Source organism: Lissotriton vulgaris, chromosome 1_1, assembly GCF_964263255.1.
Source record: "Lissotriton vulgaris chromosome 1_1, aLisVul1.2, whole genome shotgun sequence".
Taxonomy (NCBI): Eukaryota; Metazoa; Chordata; class Amphibia; order Caudata; family Salamandridae; genus Lissotriton; species Lissotriton vulgaris.
Window position 1 is genome coordinate 1,123,379,583 of NC_141685.1, and position 18,006 is coordinate 1,123,397,588.

General features: G+C 45.5%; 1 protein-coding gene across 1 annotated transcript in view; it reads left to right on the forward strand.

Moving 5' to 3' along the window:
• Positions 1 to 6,017: 6,017 nt before the first annotated feature.
• The window catches only part of RND1 (Rho family GTPase 1), a 43,204-nt gene continuing 31,215 nt past the window's right edge, over positions 6,018 to 18,006 (forward strand). The window contains exon 1 of the mRNA XM_086963727.1: positions 6,018 to 6,583. Coding sequence (XP_086819853.1) covers positions 6,461 to 6,583 — 123 coding nt within the window. The 5' untranslated portion in view covers positions 6,018 to 6,460. The remainder of the gene's footprint in view (positions 6,584 to 18,006) is intronic.

Consider the following 18,006-nt stretch of genomic DNA (forward strand, 5'->3'; position numbering starts at 1 on the left):
CGTTGTGGTGTCTCTTTGTCGTGTGGTGTGTACGATCCTAGATTCGAGACTCTCCCCCTGAGGAGTCTCCCTCCAGTGCTCGTCTTCGTACCTAGGGAGGTGAGTCCCAGGGTGGTCAGGTACACTCCTGCCCTCCCCTGAGGTCGCCTTCTAACAATATTGAATTAATAACCTACAGTTGAACTGCTCATTTCCAAATTAGACTGATAGTGCCACTATATGGCAGACTGTCATAAGTGCAGGTGTTGACAATTAAGTGCCGGTGCCGAGCACTGGTAACCACCAGTGCAAATTAAGCACTGCCCAGCCTCATCCCACTCATTCATTCTTTTTCTGTCCTGCTCCTGAGTCTCGCACCAGGAAGAGACATGACTTTCTCTCCCCACCACTCTCTCAGGGAGGCTGCTGCAGTAGAAAACATAGGGATGTTTGCATACCTGCTACTGAGAAACTAAACAAAGTCCACTTAAATGCAACTACAACCGCTCATATGATGAGTCTTTTAATATCTACCTTCACATTGTATGAGAAACAAATGCAATGAGAACCCAAATAGTCAATTTCAATTCAATTGTACAGAGTCAGAATACCAGCTGTCCAATCAAAAGAAAAATGCAAGGGAGCACGTCAAAAGGATGTGATTACACACACAACACAGTGTGTATATGCTGATATACAAGCCAAGTGTATGCACACAGAAACACTGCAAAGCATTGTTAGGTTTGGCGGTTTGCACAGCAGGTCTTTGATGCCGGTCCCAAAAGTCTCCCCTGATGTAACTCTGCAAGGTAAATGGAAACCCATTTCAGGGATACACTCAAAGGGGAAGAGAGAAGGTGCGGTGAAGAATGGAAGACCAAGACTGGATTTGACTGGAGCTGGAGACCGGATGCCGCAGACACAGAAGTGTGATGGATAGTCTGGGCACGGTCTCACAGATCCGAATGGGATAACCAATGCAGGCTGCATATTGCAAAACATATCAGACCATGTGATTAATTCTGAACCGAACCATCTCCCCACATAGACATGCATAAAACAAATTGTTTTGGACCTTACCTGCCAAAACCAAAACAGAAGGCGATGAAGAACGCAAGGGTGAACGGGTTCAAACTCTCAAGAAAAGGAGAAGCAGGAAGGAGCACAGCAGTACAAAAATGGGAGACAACAACAAAACTACCACAACATAAGGAAACCAAAGAGAAAACAAAACAAATGTGACGGAGCAAAGCTGAGTGCAGACGATAAGTGGAAACCTGAAAACATACAAAAGTTACTAGGCAAGTTGTTTCCGGCTGACTCTGCCTATATAGCCCTGGAACCTTTTCTATGCAATCTCCTTCTTGATCTGTGTCTCCTAAGCTCTAACCCTATCCCTACTCTCAGCCTCTACAGGCGCATTCTACAAAGCTTCTACTGTCCTGCTTCTTGTTTAAATTTCTGACTATAACACTTTACAGGTAACTCCCTTCACGTCCCTGAAATTGGAAGTATTGGTTCTGATTTGACTGAGATCGAATCTTTACCCCACCCACCCAAAAAACACACCATAAACCTTATGTACCTCCACTGCCCCAGACTTTTGATGTGGTCAGTTTCTATACAGCAGCCTTCCCCAGGCCTGTAAGCCTCACTCAACACTTTCTTATGTGCGCATTCCAATCACACACTTACCCATGGTGCAGCGTGCGATCCATATGAGAACGTAATTCATCTCCGCACACGGGGATATGAAGCACCATAAAAGTGCCTCTACTTCTATAAATATGTTATATTAACAGAGCTCTGTATAGTGCTATAGTACTGCTAATATGGATTTGCAGCACAGTCGGGCTCAGGTACTTTCACACCTTTTAGCCTCTTTTGCATTTGCACGTAATCGCTCCGTTAATGAGAGAAAAACTAAAATTATGATAATGGGTGCTAGAGGTCTGAAATCATCCAGGTCATGGTTCTGTAATGGTGTAAATTAGAGGCTGCAAAAGAGTATGCCTATCTGGGAGAAAGTATTTCAAACAATATTGTGTGGGCCCCTCAGGATAAATTACAGTTATCTAAAGCAAAGTCTATAAGCCTTGGCCTTACGCAGTTTTTTAATGCACAGGGTAAGAGAGATATGCGACAGCTTTTAAAGGTGTATGTAGCAAATGTAACCCCTGTAGCATGGTATGGTATAGAGGCAAGCTCAGTGTACTCTCTTAATAATTTACCTCAAATTGAATCTGATCTGTGGAAGCGAAACCTTGGAATTAGTAGTTCTTGCTCGATTTAAATGATTCTTCTTGAGCTAGGTTTGATTTGGGATTAATTATCAACGCTATTGTCGGATCATTTCTTATTTCTTTTAACTGTTTTGTAGCATAGAAAATGTGTTTGAAAAGATCATATGGAGAGAACTTTCAAGGGATAGGAATGGGACTTATACATTGGGTAATATTTATTCCTACAGCTTGAAACAGATGAATTTGAACTCTGATGAGGTGATATAATGTAATAATAGTAGCATTTTGAAGCTTTGTTTAAAAAAGGTTGCCAAGATAACACAAATTTCAGGATGATTTGTACAATTGATTACAGATAAAAAGATTGCAATTGAGCTGTATGTGTGCAAGGTGTGGTGTGATGCAACTTTACCTGAAGGCTAATACATGTTACTCCGTAGGAAGAATCTGTATGGAATTTAAGTTTGGTCCAATACCAATCGGGGAAAACACATAGATTAAAAAATAGAAGAACCCATTTTCATCCAGGTTGTCAATGTCGAGGTACCAAGAAACAGTATTTGTGTCAGGTCTTGTTTTTCTGTCTGGGATTTTTTTCATTTACAAAGTACATTCATTTGCTGGGTTATGTCTAAGTATTTAATAGCAACCCACAGAGAAGCACTTTATTTACTATTAAATCCGCCTACAGTAATTGTTTGATTTCGCCTGATGAAATTATTTGGATCTTGTCTTGTATTGTAAGTAGTTGGTAATATATTTCAAACATTCTTCTGGTGATTACTGATTAACATTGATGTATTTCAATGTTCTTTATTCTTTTAATCGTGTATTATATTTATGCTTTATACGCCTTGTATGTGGTGTTAATTGTCGTCTCTAGAAGCACTGTTCTTCTTAGTTATACAAATAAGGTATTTTCACATCTTCGACTTGAGGGTTCTGCAGGACCAGAATGTTTTCTGTTTGTGCCAGTAAGGTCATTAGTGGTGTGTGTAAGGTTAACATTTTTTGCAGGTGTTTGGTTGTGTGTTGTAACAGTTAGCATTGTTTGTTTTGTGTAGTCGGAGAGCTACACCAATTCCGGTATGTGCCATCTGAACAGTTGGTATGTGCAATGTGTCAGGCCCGCGGTCATTTCGGCAGCAGTATCCCTCTCCAGGCCTGTAATGTGATCTCAATTTGAGCTCCCCCATTCACAAGCTTGTGCTCTGCCCTTACTGTCACACATCGGCCATCTTAAGATCTGTTCTGTGTCCCCAGTATGTCCTCGTTTATTTAGAGGTTTTATAGAGCGCTCTGTGTCTCCCTTAGGTTATTTCAGAGTGATGGGTGATACACAATGCAACAGAGAAGATGCATCAGCATCAAACAAGTAAGAACATAAAATGCGTTCATTGGTCCTTTCAGCGCAGCCCTCTATCTTTGTGATTCTCCATTTTGTGTCTTTGCTGACATGCAGAGGCAGGTGTGTTTGCCGCTAAAGTACTGGCCAGTGGCAACTGGCATTTATGTCACCCCCCCCCCCCCCCACCACCACCACCAGCTACACCCCGTCGGTCTCTCCAGGAACCCGCCAGCAGCGACAACTGGCTGTTTGTGAATCCTCACACCTTCGGTTCAGAGCCCTGGATTCAAGCAGAGGTGAGAGGAGCAGATGGCGCCCAGGGTCACACCAAAGGCGCAAGGCCGCCAGGGTCATGGGGAGCATATAAAGTGAGGGAAGTTGCACCGAGACGGCATGCAGTGAAGGAGCCCTCACTGGGCCATGGGCGGGGGTCATGAAAATATTCAGAAAGAGCCTGGGGCAGTGAGGAATATCAACAGAGGAATGGACACAACAGTGTATTATTTGCAAACCTAAACAATTAGTTATTATCAACGAGTAGTTTGAGGTGTTTTATACTGCAATTTTGCACTTTAAACTGCCACTCTTTCCTCTCCTTAAACCGACTGCTAGTTGTTTACCTCAGGGCATATCTGCTGCTCAGCTTCTGCCGGCTGTTCATTCAGCTGCTACATCTAATGGCGACTTGTACTGTCACCTGCAGCCTCTTATTTATGTCTACTAAAACATAACCAACTCGGTTCTCCTTGGACGATGTGCGTATATATTAAATATAAACACAGGTAATTCTAAAGAGAACCTCCCTTTGTCTGGATGTATTTTATTGTAAAGCAAGTAGGTCTTGAAGCTTTGGATATCACAAAAAAAACTCCTAATTAAATAAAGAGGCAGTGAAGCACTCAACCCACACTTTCACTCCCAGCCACGTCCTCACTCACAACCACACACAAACTAAGCCAGTCCAGTCACACATGCAGACATACAATCCCATCCTCACACGCACAATCTCACCCACGATTGTATGCACACACCTCTACTGAAGCTCTCTGCAGGGACGTCTTAAGGATTTTGGGGCCCCGGGCCATATGTATTTTGGGGGCATTGTTTGAAACCGCTTTGAACTTTTGATTCAATTTCAGGTCTTTCATGCCCTCTTTGGCGAGACAGTGTACAGGTGCACTAGTTCAAATTATATATATATTTGTATAAAATATTCAGCGATAGTGACGTGTTTTCAATATTGTAACACAACAGCAAGTCACTAATGTTACTGCAAAATAATCTCTGTGGCTCCCTCCCATTTCTCATATGTGAGGCCCCATTGTTATATAAAAGAAACTGTTTTCATATAAATGTTGCATGAAACATAAACACATTACCCTGCAAAATGTCTGTAATGGACTCTCACACATTACCCACATTAAAATAATCTGTTTAAGAACTATTTAAGGTTTATAGAGCAGAACAGATTTTTCTCTATGGGGGGGGGGGGGGGGGGGGGGGGGGGGGGGCTGAAAGGCTGGGCCAGAGTCCACTTTGGCCCCGTCTTAAAACGTCTCTGTTATCCAACTCCCCCTCCCCCGCCTCCACACAGACACACTGTTCTTCTCCCGCACACGTCCTCAACCTGTTCCCGCTCCAAGGCGGTGAAGTTAAATGTTTGGGGCAGGGATTCCAGGAACGTACTGAGAATGGATTTACCACTTTTAAGAGGGGGGAGCGCCATTCCATTACAGTCCACGGATGGAAGGAAAAACCCTGCAGAAGCTGTTGGTGTATTGGTGCACTGTATGTGCGAGGTTGTTGCTGTGATATTTATGAGGTGAACTTCTGGGAGTGTTTCCACTGAAGCCTTTGGGAGTGGGCCACTTTTGTGAGCGTGTTTCTATTGAAGTCTATTTGAGACGAACCCGTTTTAGGACGGTGATGCGATTGAATGAAGTCTATGACATCCATAGTGAGGACGACTTTTGGTAGGGGGATAACACAAACATATATGCGACTGACCTCTTTTTTTTCTGGAGGGGAGGGGGCTTACTCTTACCATTGAAGACCGCAGGCGGTAATGAAACTGAGCTCTCTGGGGGCTAAAATACTTTTGGGGTTATTCGGCTTGTAGGACGCGTAATATGGGGATTTATGATCCCACGTTGACTGGTGAGTTACCGCCCGTCTTTCCATTACTGTAGGTACAATTATATACCTCAGCTTGCGCCACGCGACACTTCTACACAAAAGAATGGCGGCACCTCTGGTTTTACGGTATGCAACCGAGGCATTAATGACAAGCCGGTGTGAGGGGGGGTGGGGGCGCGCCTCTCATTGGCCGGCGCCCTAGCCTGTCACTGCCTTAGGATTGGCTAGAACCCTTTTGGGAATCCTCCTGCAGCCGCAGCCGCCACATTCCTCCGTGCAGGTCAGCAGAGCCCCCACCCCCAGGAGAGCCCGCCAAACAGCAGCAGAGCACGCAGCCCAGGCACCGCCGCAGCGCGAGCACCACCAGCGCAGCGCGTGCACAGCCCCCTCCAGAGCCGGGCATCCACAGCCAGGACTGACTGACCGCTGCACTGCTCCCCGCGGCCCCCATAGAGCCCGTGCTGCCCCCAGCCTTTCCAGCCTCAGCAGCCCCCGGGCCCGAGGGCAGGCCTGAGAGGCAGCAGAGCCCAAGCACCAGCAGCCGGGCGGCCCTCAGTGCGCTGCTCCAGTGGCGTAGTCTGGACACCCCTCCGAGAGCCACTGCAGCGGGACAGCCTGGGTCCAGCTGATATCCCAGCTCCGCCACAGTTTACTGCAGCCTGGGGAGCCGCAGAGGCCTCCGCAGAGTCTGTGGGTACCACCACCAGGAGGCCAGCCTCAGCACAAGGGGCCCAGCCCTTAGCAGATCCCGAGTATGAAGGAAAGGCGCAGCCCCCAGGCCCCCGCCGTGGTGAGGTGTAAGCTGGTCCTCGTGGGGGACGTGCATTGTGGGAAGACTGCCATGCTACAGGTGCTGGCCAAGGACTGCTATCCAGAGGTAAGTGTGCAGGGACGCGTATGGATGCAGAACATATCCCCCAGACATCTACCCTCCACCCCTCTGGCCCGATCATCATAATCCGACCCCACTTCAGCCCGTCTGTAACAACGTCATTTTAACCAGGTCGCCTTAACCCCGTAGTAGCAGACATCCTTAATCAGTCTCCCATTTATTCCGTATGTAACCCTCCCGCTTTACCCCCTTATACTCCCAATGAGTAGACCGGGCACCTTACACAGTCCCCCATTTAGCCCCCTTGCAAACAACAGATCACTTAAGACGGACCTGCGATGTGGCCTTTTAAACCGTGCTCATTTAGCCCGACCGCCTCAACTCTTCCTCTTGTACCACTGAATCAGACTACCTTTAGGCTTTAACCCGTCTGTAACAAAACCGCTTTACCCAGGTCTGTATGCCCCTCATGATCAGACCAGCTTGACCCCCCCCCCTCTTTATTCCTAACAACTCCTGCATCCATGTCTCCTTAACCCCCTCTCTGAGTCCCCCTTAAATATTTTCAAACCAGACCACATTTCCCACCCCTGAAACTGGGCCAGACTTCTTTAACCAGCTCTCCATAGCCAAACTGCTTCACCTCTGTGTCAGACAACCTTTACAATTCTGTGTTTCCAAACCGCTTTAACTGGGCCATCTTAGCAACTTAATTAGAACACTTGAGAACTTCTGAATCCACTCAGCCTTTACCTTATGGAGACCTACTCCAACACCCAGACTACCTTGAACCTGCCTGTTTTAAAACCACCATCAACTAGACCCAGGCTGCTTTATGTCTCATGGGCCAAGTCCAGGCCTTATCAGTAAGCAGTGGCATAGCCAGCGTGTCCCTGGTTTGGATGTAAGCCAAAAATGCAGTTTTGATCTGAGTCCAAGCTGCCTTAAGACTGAATATAGGTCACTGCGATGCAAACACACACCACACAAGACATTATAGCACATTTACCACTACGATTACCCGTACAGTGCATCACATACATTCAGCAACATTAGCATTACTGCAAATACCACAGTCGCGCATTGCAGCATCACTACAATGCTTTAATGCACGTGTGTGTGTATACACACACACATATTTCTATAAAACGTTTTACTACTACTTGGCACTAACCTTCTCTTGATCCTATAAGAACCTTAGTCCCCTAAACCCTTGCCATCGATTGACCCTAAAAAGCCCTTGCTATCCCTACAAACCACCCATCTCTGAACGTTAACAACCCCTTGCCACTACCCACTCCTAAACCCAACAAATCCCTTCCTATCCTGAGTCCTACAAATCCTCCTTACTACCCTAAAACCCCTTACCTATACCCATCTCTGAACCCCCAAAAAATCCTTACCACTACCCATCCCTAAAACTTAAAAACCTCTTACGACCCCAGAACTTCCTCCAGCCCCTAAATACCACCAACCACAGTCTGCCCACACGGAAATTCCTAAATGCCTTGTAAATGTAATGTGTTGAAACTTCCCTGGTTGTTCTGGTAAATGCTTTGTAGTGATTTAAGATCATAAGAACTCCAAGATCTGAGTGTGAGCTGCCTTTAAGCCAAATAGTCAAACATCCTTATTGCTGTAAGGTCTTTGTGGTCTGGGTCCCGGACAAATTAAGGTCCACATCTTGTGTTCCGGCACCCTTAAAGCCAAGGCCCCCATGATCAATGTCCCATTTTTAAAAAAAAATGTTTTTTTGAATCCTCCGCTAAGTCATTTTTTCAGAGCACCAGGGCGCCTTCAGATCGCTATTGTATGAGCCCAGATCTGTTTAACATCTCTGTGGTCTGAGTCTAGGCCAACTTAAGACCCTCTTGATGTAGGCTCTGACCACCTTAAACCTCCAACTCTGTCACCATGACATTTTTCCTTAGTCTTCCATTTGTATAGTATATTGCTACCTAGGATTGAATTGTCCCGCTAGGGAGCACCAAGAGACCTTATGAGAATGAATGTGTGATTCCTGAGCAAATATATTAAAATACCAGTAATCTAGGTCTAGGGCACACTGTGTTGAGTGGTCTGATTTCTGCCACCTCAAGTCCTTTTACCAAATGGCCCCCCATGATTTTGATCCAGGCCAGCTTCTCTGTGGTGCGAATCTAGGCTGCCTTAAAACCTAATAGTATGGGACCAAGCTGTCTGCAGACTCCAGGGGTCTTGATCGATGCCACTTTAAGTCCTTCTTGGACTTTTTGCCAAGCAGCCAAAATACCCCTATTGTCTGAATCCATCCCATTTAGGGTTTCCAAGGTGCCTTAAGACTCCCACAGTCAGGGTTCAGGCTACCTTGTCCTATTATGGTCTTTTTCAGGTGTCCCAAAATACACCAAATATCTGGATCCAAAATGCCCTAAGAGCCATGTGGTCTGAATTTAGGACACTTTAAGACCCCAGTCTGAGTCAAGGCCGCCTTAAGGTCCCCCTAATCTGAGACTATACACCTTAAGGCATCTATGGACCAGGCTACTTTAAAGTTCTGTTGTCTAAGCTTAGACTGTGGTAATGACCATATTGCAGGGTCCAGGCTGCCTCGTGGCCCACGTCATCTAGTCCAGGCCACTTTATTTCTTCCATGATCTGAATCATGCCTTGGTTAATTTTCCAGAAATATTGCTCCAGACCACCAAAGGAAGTCATAAAAAGCTCAAGGCAGCCTTACTACCTCATGGTCTGTGCTAAGGTTGTCGTAAGACCACATTCTAGGCTTCAAAGCTCCCTTTAGGCCCTTGATTTGGGCTCAAGTCTGCACTAAGATCCATGGGGTTGGATAAAGGATAACTTTACCACTATTGCTAGTTAAAACATGGGTGTCTGCTGCCTTAGGGCCCCATACTCTGATTTTCAGGCAATCTTAATGTTCCCCTGTCCGATTTTAGGCTGCATTGTTGCCCCTTGTTCTGAGTTGAGTCCTCCTTTATGCCCCCGGGCTATCGTTGGACTACATTTAGATCCCCATGGCTTTGTTCCCAGCCACCTTAAGACCCACATGTTCTAGGTCTGAACATTCTAATAAATCTGAGACCTAGGCATCTTCATGCACACATGGTCTTGGTCAGAACCCTTTCCCCTCACATATGTTGTGAATCTAAGCTACTGAAAACCTACATCACCCTAGTGTTGTCTGCCCTCCTCTTCAAGCTACCATTGTGCAGCTCGTTAACACATCGTCTGCATTTGAGCCTCCATATGCCCTCATGATCTGTTTCATGCCACAATAGAGCCTGTGTGGTCTACATCAAGACCCAGTTAGGCCCTTCTTAGTCAAATACCAGACCACCTTCATGGTCCCCTCCTTCCTCTGTGGCTTCTGGTGCCTTGGAGACCCCCATGGTTTACTGCTAGGCCAGGCTAAGACCGGGTGGTTATGATCTCCATGTCCAGTGACAAGGTTTACTTATGGTCCCCGTCTGATTCTGTGGTGTAGGCATACTGGTGTCCATTGCTTATCTATTTTCATTTGTCCATTTGTAAGGTGTAGCCTGAAATTTGGATCACGGCTAGATGTATTTGTTTGGGTGCCAGTTAGAGACTAAACTACTTGGATCGGTAAAGGAATTGGTGGGCTTTTTTGCATCTAGAGGAAGAGGAAGGGCAGGTGGTTGTTTCACATAGCCTGTGCCAGCAGTAATGAACTTCAGGGCCTTTGGTCAGATTCACGGCTGTTTGCTTTTTTTTGTTTTTACTGGTTTTTTTTTTATAGCGCAAACTCTTCCCAAAGGTATTGGAGCGCTTTACATGAGCACCCGTTACATTACACATGTACACATTCATTATTTGGTAGGCGCGGTGAGATTAGGTGATTTGCCCAGGATTACAGGATGCTGAATTGACAGAGGCTCAAACCCAGTTCCCCAGCTACAAAGTCGGCATCTTTAACTGTAAGGCTACAACCTCTCTCCAGCTTTTTGAAGAGAAGTTGTCTTTCAGGAAATGTTAGGGAGAGTGCCAATGTCTGTTATTTTAACTTGATAATCTCTGCATATTAGGCCAGAGCAATACCATGACTAGTGGCCAACTTTTACTCTTTAGGATTGTACAAATATTTATGCCTGATGCGTAGTGTTCAGCTCTGTTTTAATTTATTGCAGATCATCATGCACTGACTTGAGTTGTCGTTGTCTCGATTCCTTCAAATTGAATTTGTTGATAAATATTATCCATCTTTTATATAGTAACCGCCATAAGGTGTGGGTCTGACATTTGGTGAAAGTAAAGAGCTTTGTAATGGATACCTAACGTTTCAGTGAGATACTGCATTTCTTGGGTATTTTTTTATAGCAAAATCCCCAGTGTTTGTTGTGTGCTGTATTACTAAAGTGGCGTAAGTTCTAGAGAACTGAGACTAAAATAGTTAACCTAGTTGGGGGGTTGTGATTCATAGCCTCTTGAAGTTTATGTACACTGGTACTGGGAGTTCACCTACTATTCTTAGTATTGCTAATTTGAAAAACCCAAACTTACACTTGACTGTAATGTTTACAGTATAGATCAAGATTTCCAGGTGTAAAGTAGATTTAGGTGACTGTATAATATTGACTAGACCACGTGTGGTTCTTTTTGGAACAGCTTTTAAGGAGGGCATCTCTTCAGCCGGGATGGACATGATTTCATACCTGGAATCTGGTGGTAAAAAAAAGGACTTGGAAAACAAAGAGTAAGAGGAAATAAAATTGCTGATCATACGGCGCCCTAAAAAATGTTACATCAACAACATTTGTTCAATTGAATGAACCCTTTGCAACATAGAAAAGTGGCTGTTGGATTTCCATCAACTGCCCTTCGTGGCCAGTGTCATCATCTGGAATTCCAGCTTCCCTGTCGCAGCACCTCCTAAAACCAAGAGGTGACTGAAATGAACATACTATACAGAGAATAGGAAATCATTAGGTCGATAGTATAGACATCATGCGCCTACACTACAATCCTATATGCTAAGGCAGAACGATGGCAAAAAATGCAGTGTAAATAAAGTGAAGGATTAAAAAGGATATGGAGGGAAACAAATATTTTCATTAGAGTATTGCTTCCAAACCTATTAAAATAGTGCAGGAACGGCTTTCAACAAATATGCAGCTGGTTTTGGTCTACTAGTTTCAGCCAGATAGGGTCCTGAAGAAAGCCAGGGCACAAAGCCCTATCAAAATTTGAGCTACTGCAATTGGTGAAAATAAATCCTAAATGTACACACAGTGATGAATCAAAATACCTCCATACAGGCAGGGTGAGTTTTCACTCCTGTCATGTGCAAGGTATTGGCCTCACTTCACCTGGTACCTACTCAGGTATTCAGAGACCCCGCCCTGTCCGTCGTTGTCTCTTCCTCCTGCCCCGCCCCTGAACTGCAGGGGCTTAAGGGCCTGCGTTATGCCCTGCCAGGGGGCTGTGTTAGTGGAGGTCTGTGGGCTGGGTAAGATTTGTGTGATGCCAGATTCACGTGATAGTCTGGGGACGGTCTAGTCGTTCTCTCCATCAGGTAAATGTAGTGTTCTAGGGACCTGGGCGCAGGCTAAAGTGTTCCTTTGGGAAGGACTCTTTACATGCTCGGTCTATAAGGAAGTTTAGCTAGTGGTACAGGGGTTTGTGGGAACATATTTAAGTAGTGGGTTGGTGAGAGCATCAAATAGTGTTTAGAGTAGATGGGGCACCCATTCAAGTGATGGTGTGGGGGAAGGTCATGGTGTGGTATCTGATGGTTAAAAGCTGTTAACGGTGCAGGTCTGGGTTGTTTTTGGGTATTATTGTGGTGACTGTTTCAGGCAGTGGTTTAGGTGGGTTTAGTAATAGTAGAGGCATCATGTTGAAGTGATGCTTTCTGTGTGGCCATGGCTACATGTCATTTGGATAGGGGAAGAGGGGTTGGGACAGCTTTTCAGATAGTGGATCAGCGGAAGATTCATATCTCTGGGTGCCTGGTTAAAGGATCAGGGGAATAGAATTAACACTTTTTTTGTACATAATTCTGATGTGAATGTCCAAAATGTTCTCTAACCTCTGCAGGTTCTAGATATACATTTTTTTTTTCTCTTCATGGAGAGTTACTTCTCTTGAACTGCAACTAGTATCTTTGGTTGGTTGCGCTCCAAAATTTCTCTGTAGTATTATTCATTGCGTTTACTTATTGTAGAGGTATGAGAGGCTGCCTCCCACTCCTGAAATCCCAAACTATTTTTTTGTTCGTGATATTTCTATCAATAGCTTAGCTAAAAAAAATATATAGACTGTACGGCCAGCTGTATTTGTATTTTTGTATTTAATTTATTTATAAAGCGCTAACAATCATCCTAGGTAGGATATCACGGCGCTGAGGTTTGGTGCGGAGGGGTACGGTAACCGCATTGATTACTGATTATTCTGGTTTAGGGAAGAGTAGTGTCTTTAATTGTTTCCTAAATGATAAGAGACATTCTGTCAGTCTGAGATTGGGAGGTAGTTCATTCCACTTGGTTGCAGCTAGATGAGAGAAAGCCCGCTCTCCCATCCTGACAGTCTTCACGTGGGTAGTGTTTGCTCTTCCTGAAGTTCTGGATCGAAGGTACAAAGCTGTTTTTGTGGCCACAAGCCCTGCAATTTGAAAATTGACAGATTTTACAATCTCAACATGTCCTTTGGTATATATTAGACCCAATTTGTGAATTGGAAGGACATTGGATTCGCAAAATGGTTTTACTTGCTCTCGCCAAATGGCAGGTAAGTGGTGTTCGGGCTTAATTGCGCTTTCGTATGATTCGTATCAATGGTTTATAGTTGTGAATAAAAAAAAGGTCTGGGATCAGTTGTGAGAAGTTGGCCTGGCATATGATGTCCACTATTCTAGTGGGCACCTTGCACCAGTCCAAACGACCCTTATTGATGGTAGGTTTAGACAACCTTTATAGAAAGGTATCCTAGTGGTAGTCTTTAAGGAATGTAAAGCAGCTTGTTTTACCAGTCCAAACTCTTGAATGATCAAAAAAAGGGAGATATATGTATGTATATGTATATAATAATTTCTAGTATTTATTTGAAACACAACCCCTCTAGTCTCTTTGAGGCTAGAGGCAAAAGTACCATACAAGAACTTAAATAGCACACAGTAAACTAGCACAGTATACATTTTGCCCTGGGGGCCTCAAACCATATACTAAAAAAGTGGTATAAGAACCATGTGAGAGTTAGAAGTGAGGCCTAGGGCCTGTAGAACCACTGGGGCAACCATGAACCACCCAAGGTAGAGAGATTCAGGAGACCCACTGAGGACGCGTGCAGTGTCTAAACACAGCCTTGAATCACCATTGACTGAGTTTTAATGTTTAAGGACACTTAGGAGTGGACTGCGGTGAAACCCCTTTAGAACTAGACACTTCGAGAGTCAAGACTCACGGGAGCACTGAAGCACTCGTGTTACCTCGCCCAGGGAAGCCAGGTGCATAGGTGTCTTTTCGTGTCGGGTTTTGTCGTCAATTCCAATGGAGAGCTGCAAAGAAGTGCTGCAGGCGTCCAGGAGAAGTGTCCGGATGGATCGGAGATCTGAAGAACCTGGAAGCAGAGGGGACAGTCTGGGTCACTGGCCAGTGACCAGGATGGCGACAGGAAGAAGCCAGCCGATGTCTGGTGCTTTTAGGTGAAGATTGACTCTTCAGCCAGGAGGCGTCGACGAAACCAGATGCTGGGTTCGAGCTATCCCACGTTGGATGTCGAGTGCTGCAGCGTCGGTATCCGGATTGGACCCAACAAGCCTTGGCAACAGCAACCCACGCAAGATGACTAGATTGGCTTCGAGGCAGACCAGCAAGGTCTGAGGGACTCACCCTTTGGAGGGGAATCAGGGCACGTCTGGAGCAACCAGGAAAGCCCAAGAAACAAAGGATTGCCCTTCGTGGGGACCTACTAGCCAACGGACCAGAGATCGTGAAGGAGCCTCGAGCAGCGATGCAGAAAGCGGGCCCACGGAACAACCGTGGAGTGCAGGCCTCTAAGCTTCGGTTCAAAGGTGCTTGGGCGAGGGCAACAAATAGCCCAATGCACAACTTCGGGAAGTAGGTGCACTTGCAAAATTGCAGGATGTCCAGGAGTTCTGGTCCCACGTCTCTCGTGATAGCTACAGGTTTCAGCTTAGCTGGGGACTCGTGTCCGCCTCGGAGATGCCTGGAAGTCTGTGTCCTGTGTCGCAGGTTCTTCGGGATCCGTCGGGAGCCTTGAAAATACTGTCCGGCAAGATGCTTCTTTGGTGCCTGCTTGAAAAGGGGAGTCACTCCTTGACCCCAAGGGAGATTTCTTCCGTCTTCCATTTGATATGGAATGTCGAAGGTCCAAGATATCTTCTTCATAATTTTTCGTCCATGGTAATCTAAAGTCCTAGTGGCTGGGTTCCTATACTTGTACTAAGTTTAGGGGTTGGGCTAACTCTAGGGTCCCACCTATGGGAGGACCTGGGGAGTGGGTGGTTACACCCCTTTGTCCAGTTTTGCGCCAGAGCTGGGGCTGAGTGCCCCAGCAACCGGTTTGAACTGGTAAATACAAGGGGCACCTTGTGTGCCCCAGGCAGTGTCTAAAAAAGCATTCACTGAATGCAACCCACCCTGCCCCAATACACTAAAGCCTGTCTGGGGAGGTGCTGGCACCTCCCTGGACAGGAAACCTATTGTCCAAGCCTCCCCTGCCGGAGTTTTGTCCAGCAGCAGGAGGTCAGACTCGTGTCTGTGGCAGCAGCATCCATTTTGTGATGCTGGGGGCTCTGTGTAACTTTAACCGGGTATACCAGTGTGTACATGTCTTCTCCCTCTAGAAAGGTGGAATGCTAGCCCCTCTGACTGAACTGGGGGGGGGGGGTTAGTATTCCAAAGTGTTTGACACCAAACACATGTTTTGATAAAGCCAAATCAAAGTTCACATTAACCGCGAGGATTATAATGCACTTAAGAGTATATGGTATGGCTATATCACAGAACCGTTATAAGGAAGAGCTTCCGAAAGCTGCAGAAGGGCTCAGCTCATGCTGGGGCACCCTCTCACACAAAACCAAGCACTCTGCCTTCAGGATTGTCAAGGCCTGCCATAGGAGTGACTTGTAGGTTAATATGTGTCTGTTTTAAATGGTAGGTATACTATATCTAAGTAAGGGGTGCTTACACCTCCTTACCCAGGCTGCAAGTGCAGACCTGTGGTGCAATTTTGGAAGGCATCCCAGGGGTGGCATAATACATGCTTCAGCCCCTGGTAGGCCTCTTGGGTACCTATGCACTTGGTACCTAAGGTACCATATACTAGGAATTCACAAGGTTAACCCAGTAACCAATATGGTATGTACCTAAAGTACATGCAATCAATTTAGAGAGAGAACAGCTAGGCTGTGGTCCTGATTAGCAGGGCCACAGCCAGACTAAAGTCGCTAAACCAGTGAAACACAGCAAAAAGTGGGGGTAACCATAGGAAGCAGATCGTACTCTCCTACACCAGTTACCAACACCTCAAAGGAGTCCGTAGCAGCTGCTATTGGATGGTGGGGTGTGATTGGTCTGAGCGCCGTAGATCGGTGCGCGGACTGGGTATGGGAGGCTTTGCTTGTTACTCAACAGGCTGTGTAAAGCAAGCCTGGTGGGGAAGATGCAAAGTGCGTAGGACTGTTTCACCTGCCCAAGAGGGCCGGCCAAGCAGTCATGCGCACTTAAGGAGTGTAAACCACTCCCCCGTGATCTGGCCTGCCCCGCAAGCCACTGACTCAATAGGAAAATAAAACATAAAAATCTGTTATCATTTAATTTTTCCTTTTGAGCATTGGGGTGACGCTCCTTCACCTTCGCTGAGGAGCCACCACTGAAAGGAGTCAGTAGCAATGTGTTACATATGTGAATCTTATCTGCAGCTTGGGGGAGGGGGACGTTTGGCAGTGTCTAGAGGACCATTTACAGCTCAAACTGGAAACATTGATGCAGGACCAGTTCATTTAAGGAACACCGGATTATTTTTTAAGAAAGTTTCCTGTTTGAGAAGCAAAGAGAGGAATGGTGGTCTGCTGCTCCTTGCTGGTCATCATCGGTATGTTTGTAGCCATTCACAGCGGGTCGCAAATAGCGATCTGCCTAACCATTATTTATTAGACACACAGATGATGAACGGAATGCAGAGCAATTCAAACATTCACCCCCAGTCGAGATCTGGGTTAAATCCATTGTTCTTTTACTTGCCATGCTATCCCAGTTTAGTCCCAGTCATATGCAAATCAATCTTGACCCCGTACCTCATGGGAATAGGTCAGCCCGAACTGCCACGCCTGGTCCTCCCTGGACCAGAAACAAGCATGCTGGGACCGGTTTCGGGGTATCGCCCCCTCATCAGCCAGGCTAGCTTGAATCCACTGGCATGGAGACCACAGGACCCCCATTTGGGCATACTCTGCACAATTTTCTCCCTCCATACTTAGTCTCCCTGTAAGCCTTTTATTTCATTGGTACTGGTCTCTTCGTCCACTCTAAAGGCACACTCTTGAACTAATTGGATTCAGGGCAGGCTAGGGGTCTCCATTCAATGTGTTTTACTAGGTCACTTGGGCATTTTATGTTCTGACCATACTCGTTCACCAAAATATCTTTTAGAAAGTTGTAAGATGCCCCTGCTTGGTCAAATGATCAGCATCAATGCTGACAAAAGGGACCGCCTCTTGCTTGCAAATGAGTTCTCACTTCACTGAAGTCAGAGAGGTATTACAAATCATACACTTTAATTAGCATTGTATCGAGGGTTCGTGGCTGCGCAGGCGTCAATTAAAGTCTGATAAGCCATTATAAAATTGTGTAAAATATATTTTCCTCCCCTCTTTAAAACTCCTAATGGAAAAACATTGTGGTTATGCTCCTAAGTCAGTGGGTTTCTAAAATGGAACACATTACATTTTTTTTTTTATCGCAAGCATGTGCCACAGAACGAAAGAGTAAAAAATATACTGCCACAACTGCAAACCATCACAGATCTTGTTAGTTTACTAGTGATGTTTTTACATAATAAGCCTTTCAGTTGCTCCATGCATCTATTATTATTTGTCAAGGAGAGAGGAATAAATCACTGCCTACCCGAATCGAAGGAAGCTATTTTAAAAACGGAAAATAAATCACAGGGCATCATAAGTGCAGGTCAAATTAATTGCTGGCATTTAAACTTCTAATTAAATGAAAAAACACACGTTTAACCAGATTTGTCACTGATGTGTAAAGAACTATATTTAGTTGCCAGTGAACAACTTGCACATGCTTTATGCAGTCGCTGAAAGTGTATGGAGCCAATGGGCACATTGGGCTGATTCACTGCTCCATGCAGTATGTTGTAGTGGGCAGAAGCAACATATGGATAAAGCCTGTTGTCCAAAAACCCCAAGATGGATGGATGTGTGTATGTATATCGAGTGTTATTTTTTTAATAAAAATAATTGTCGTTAC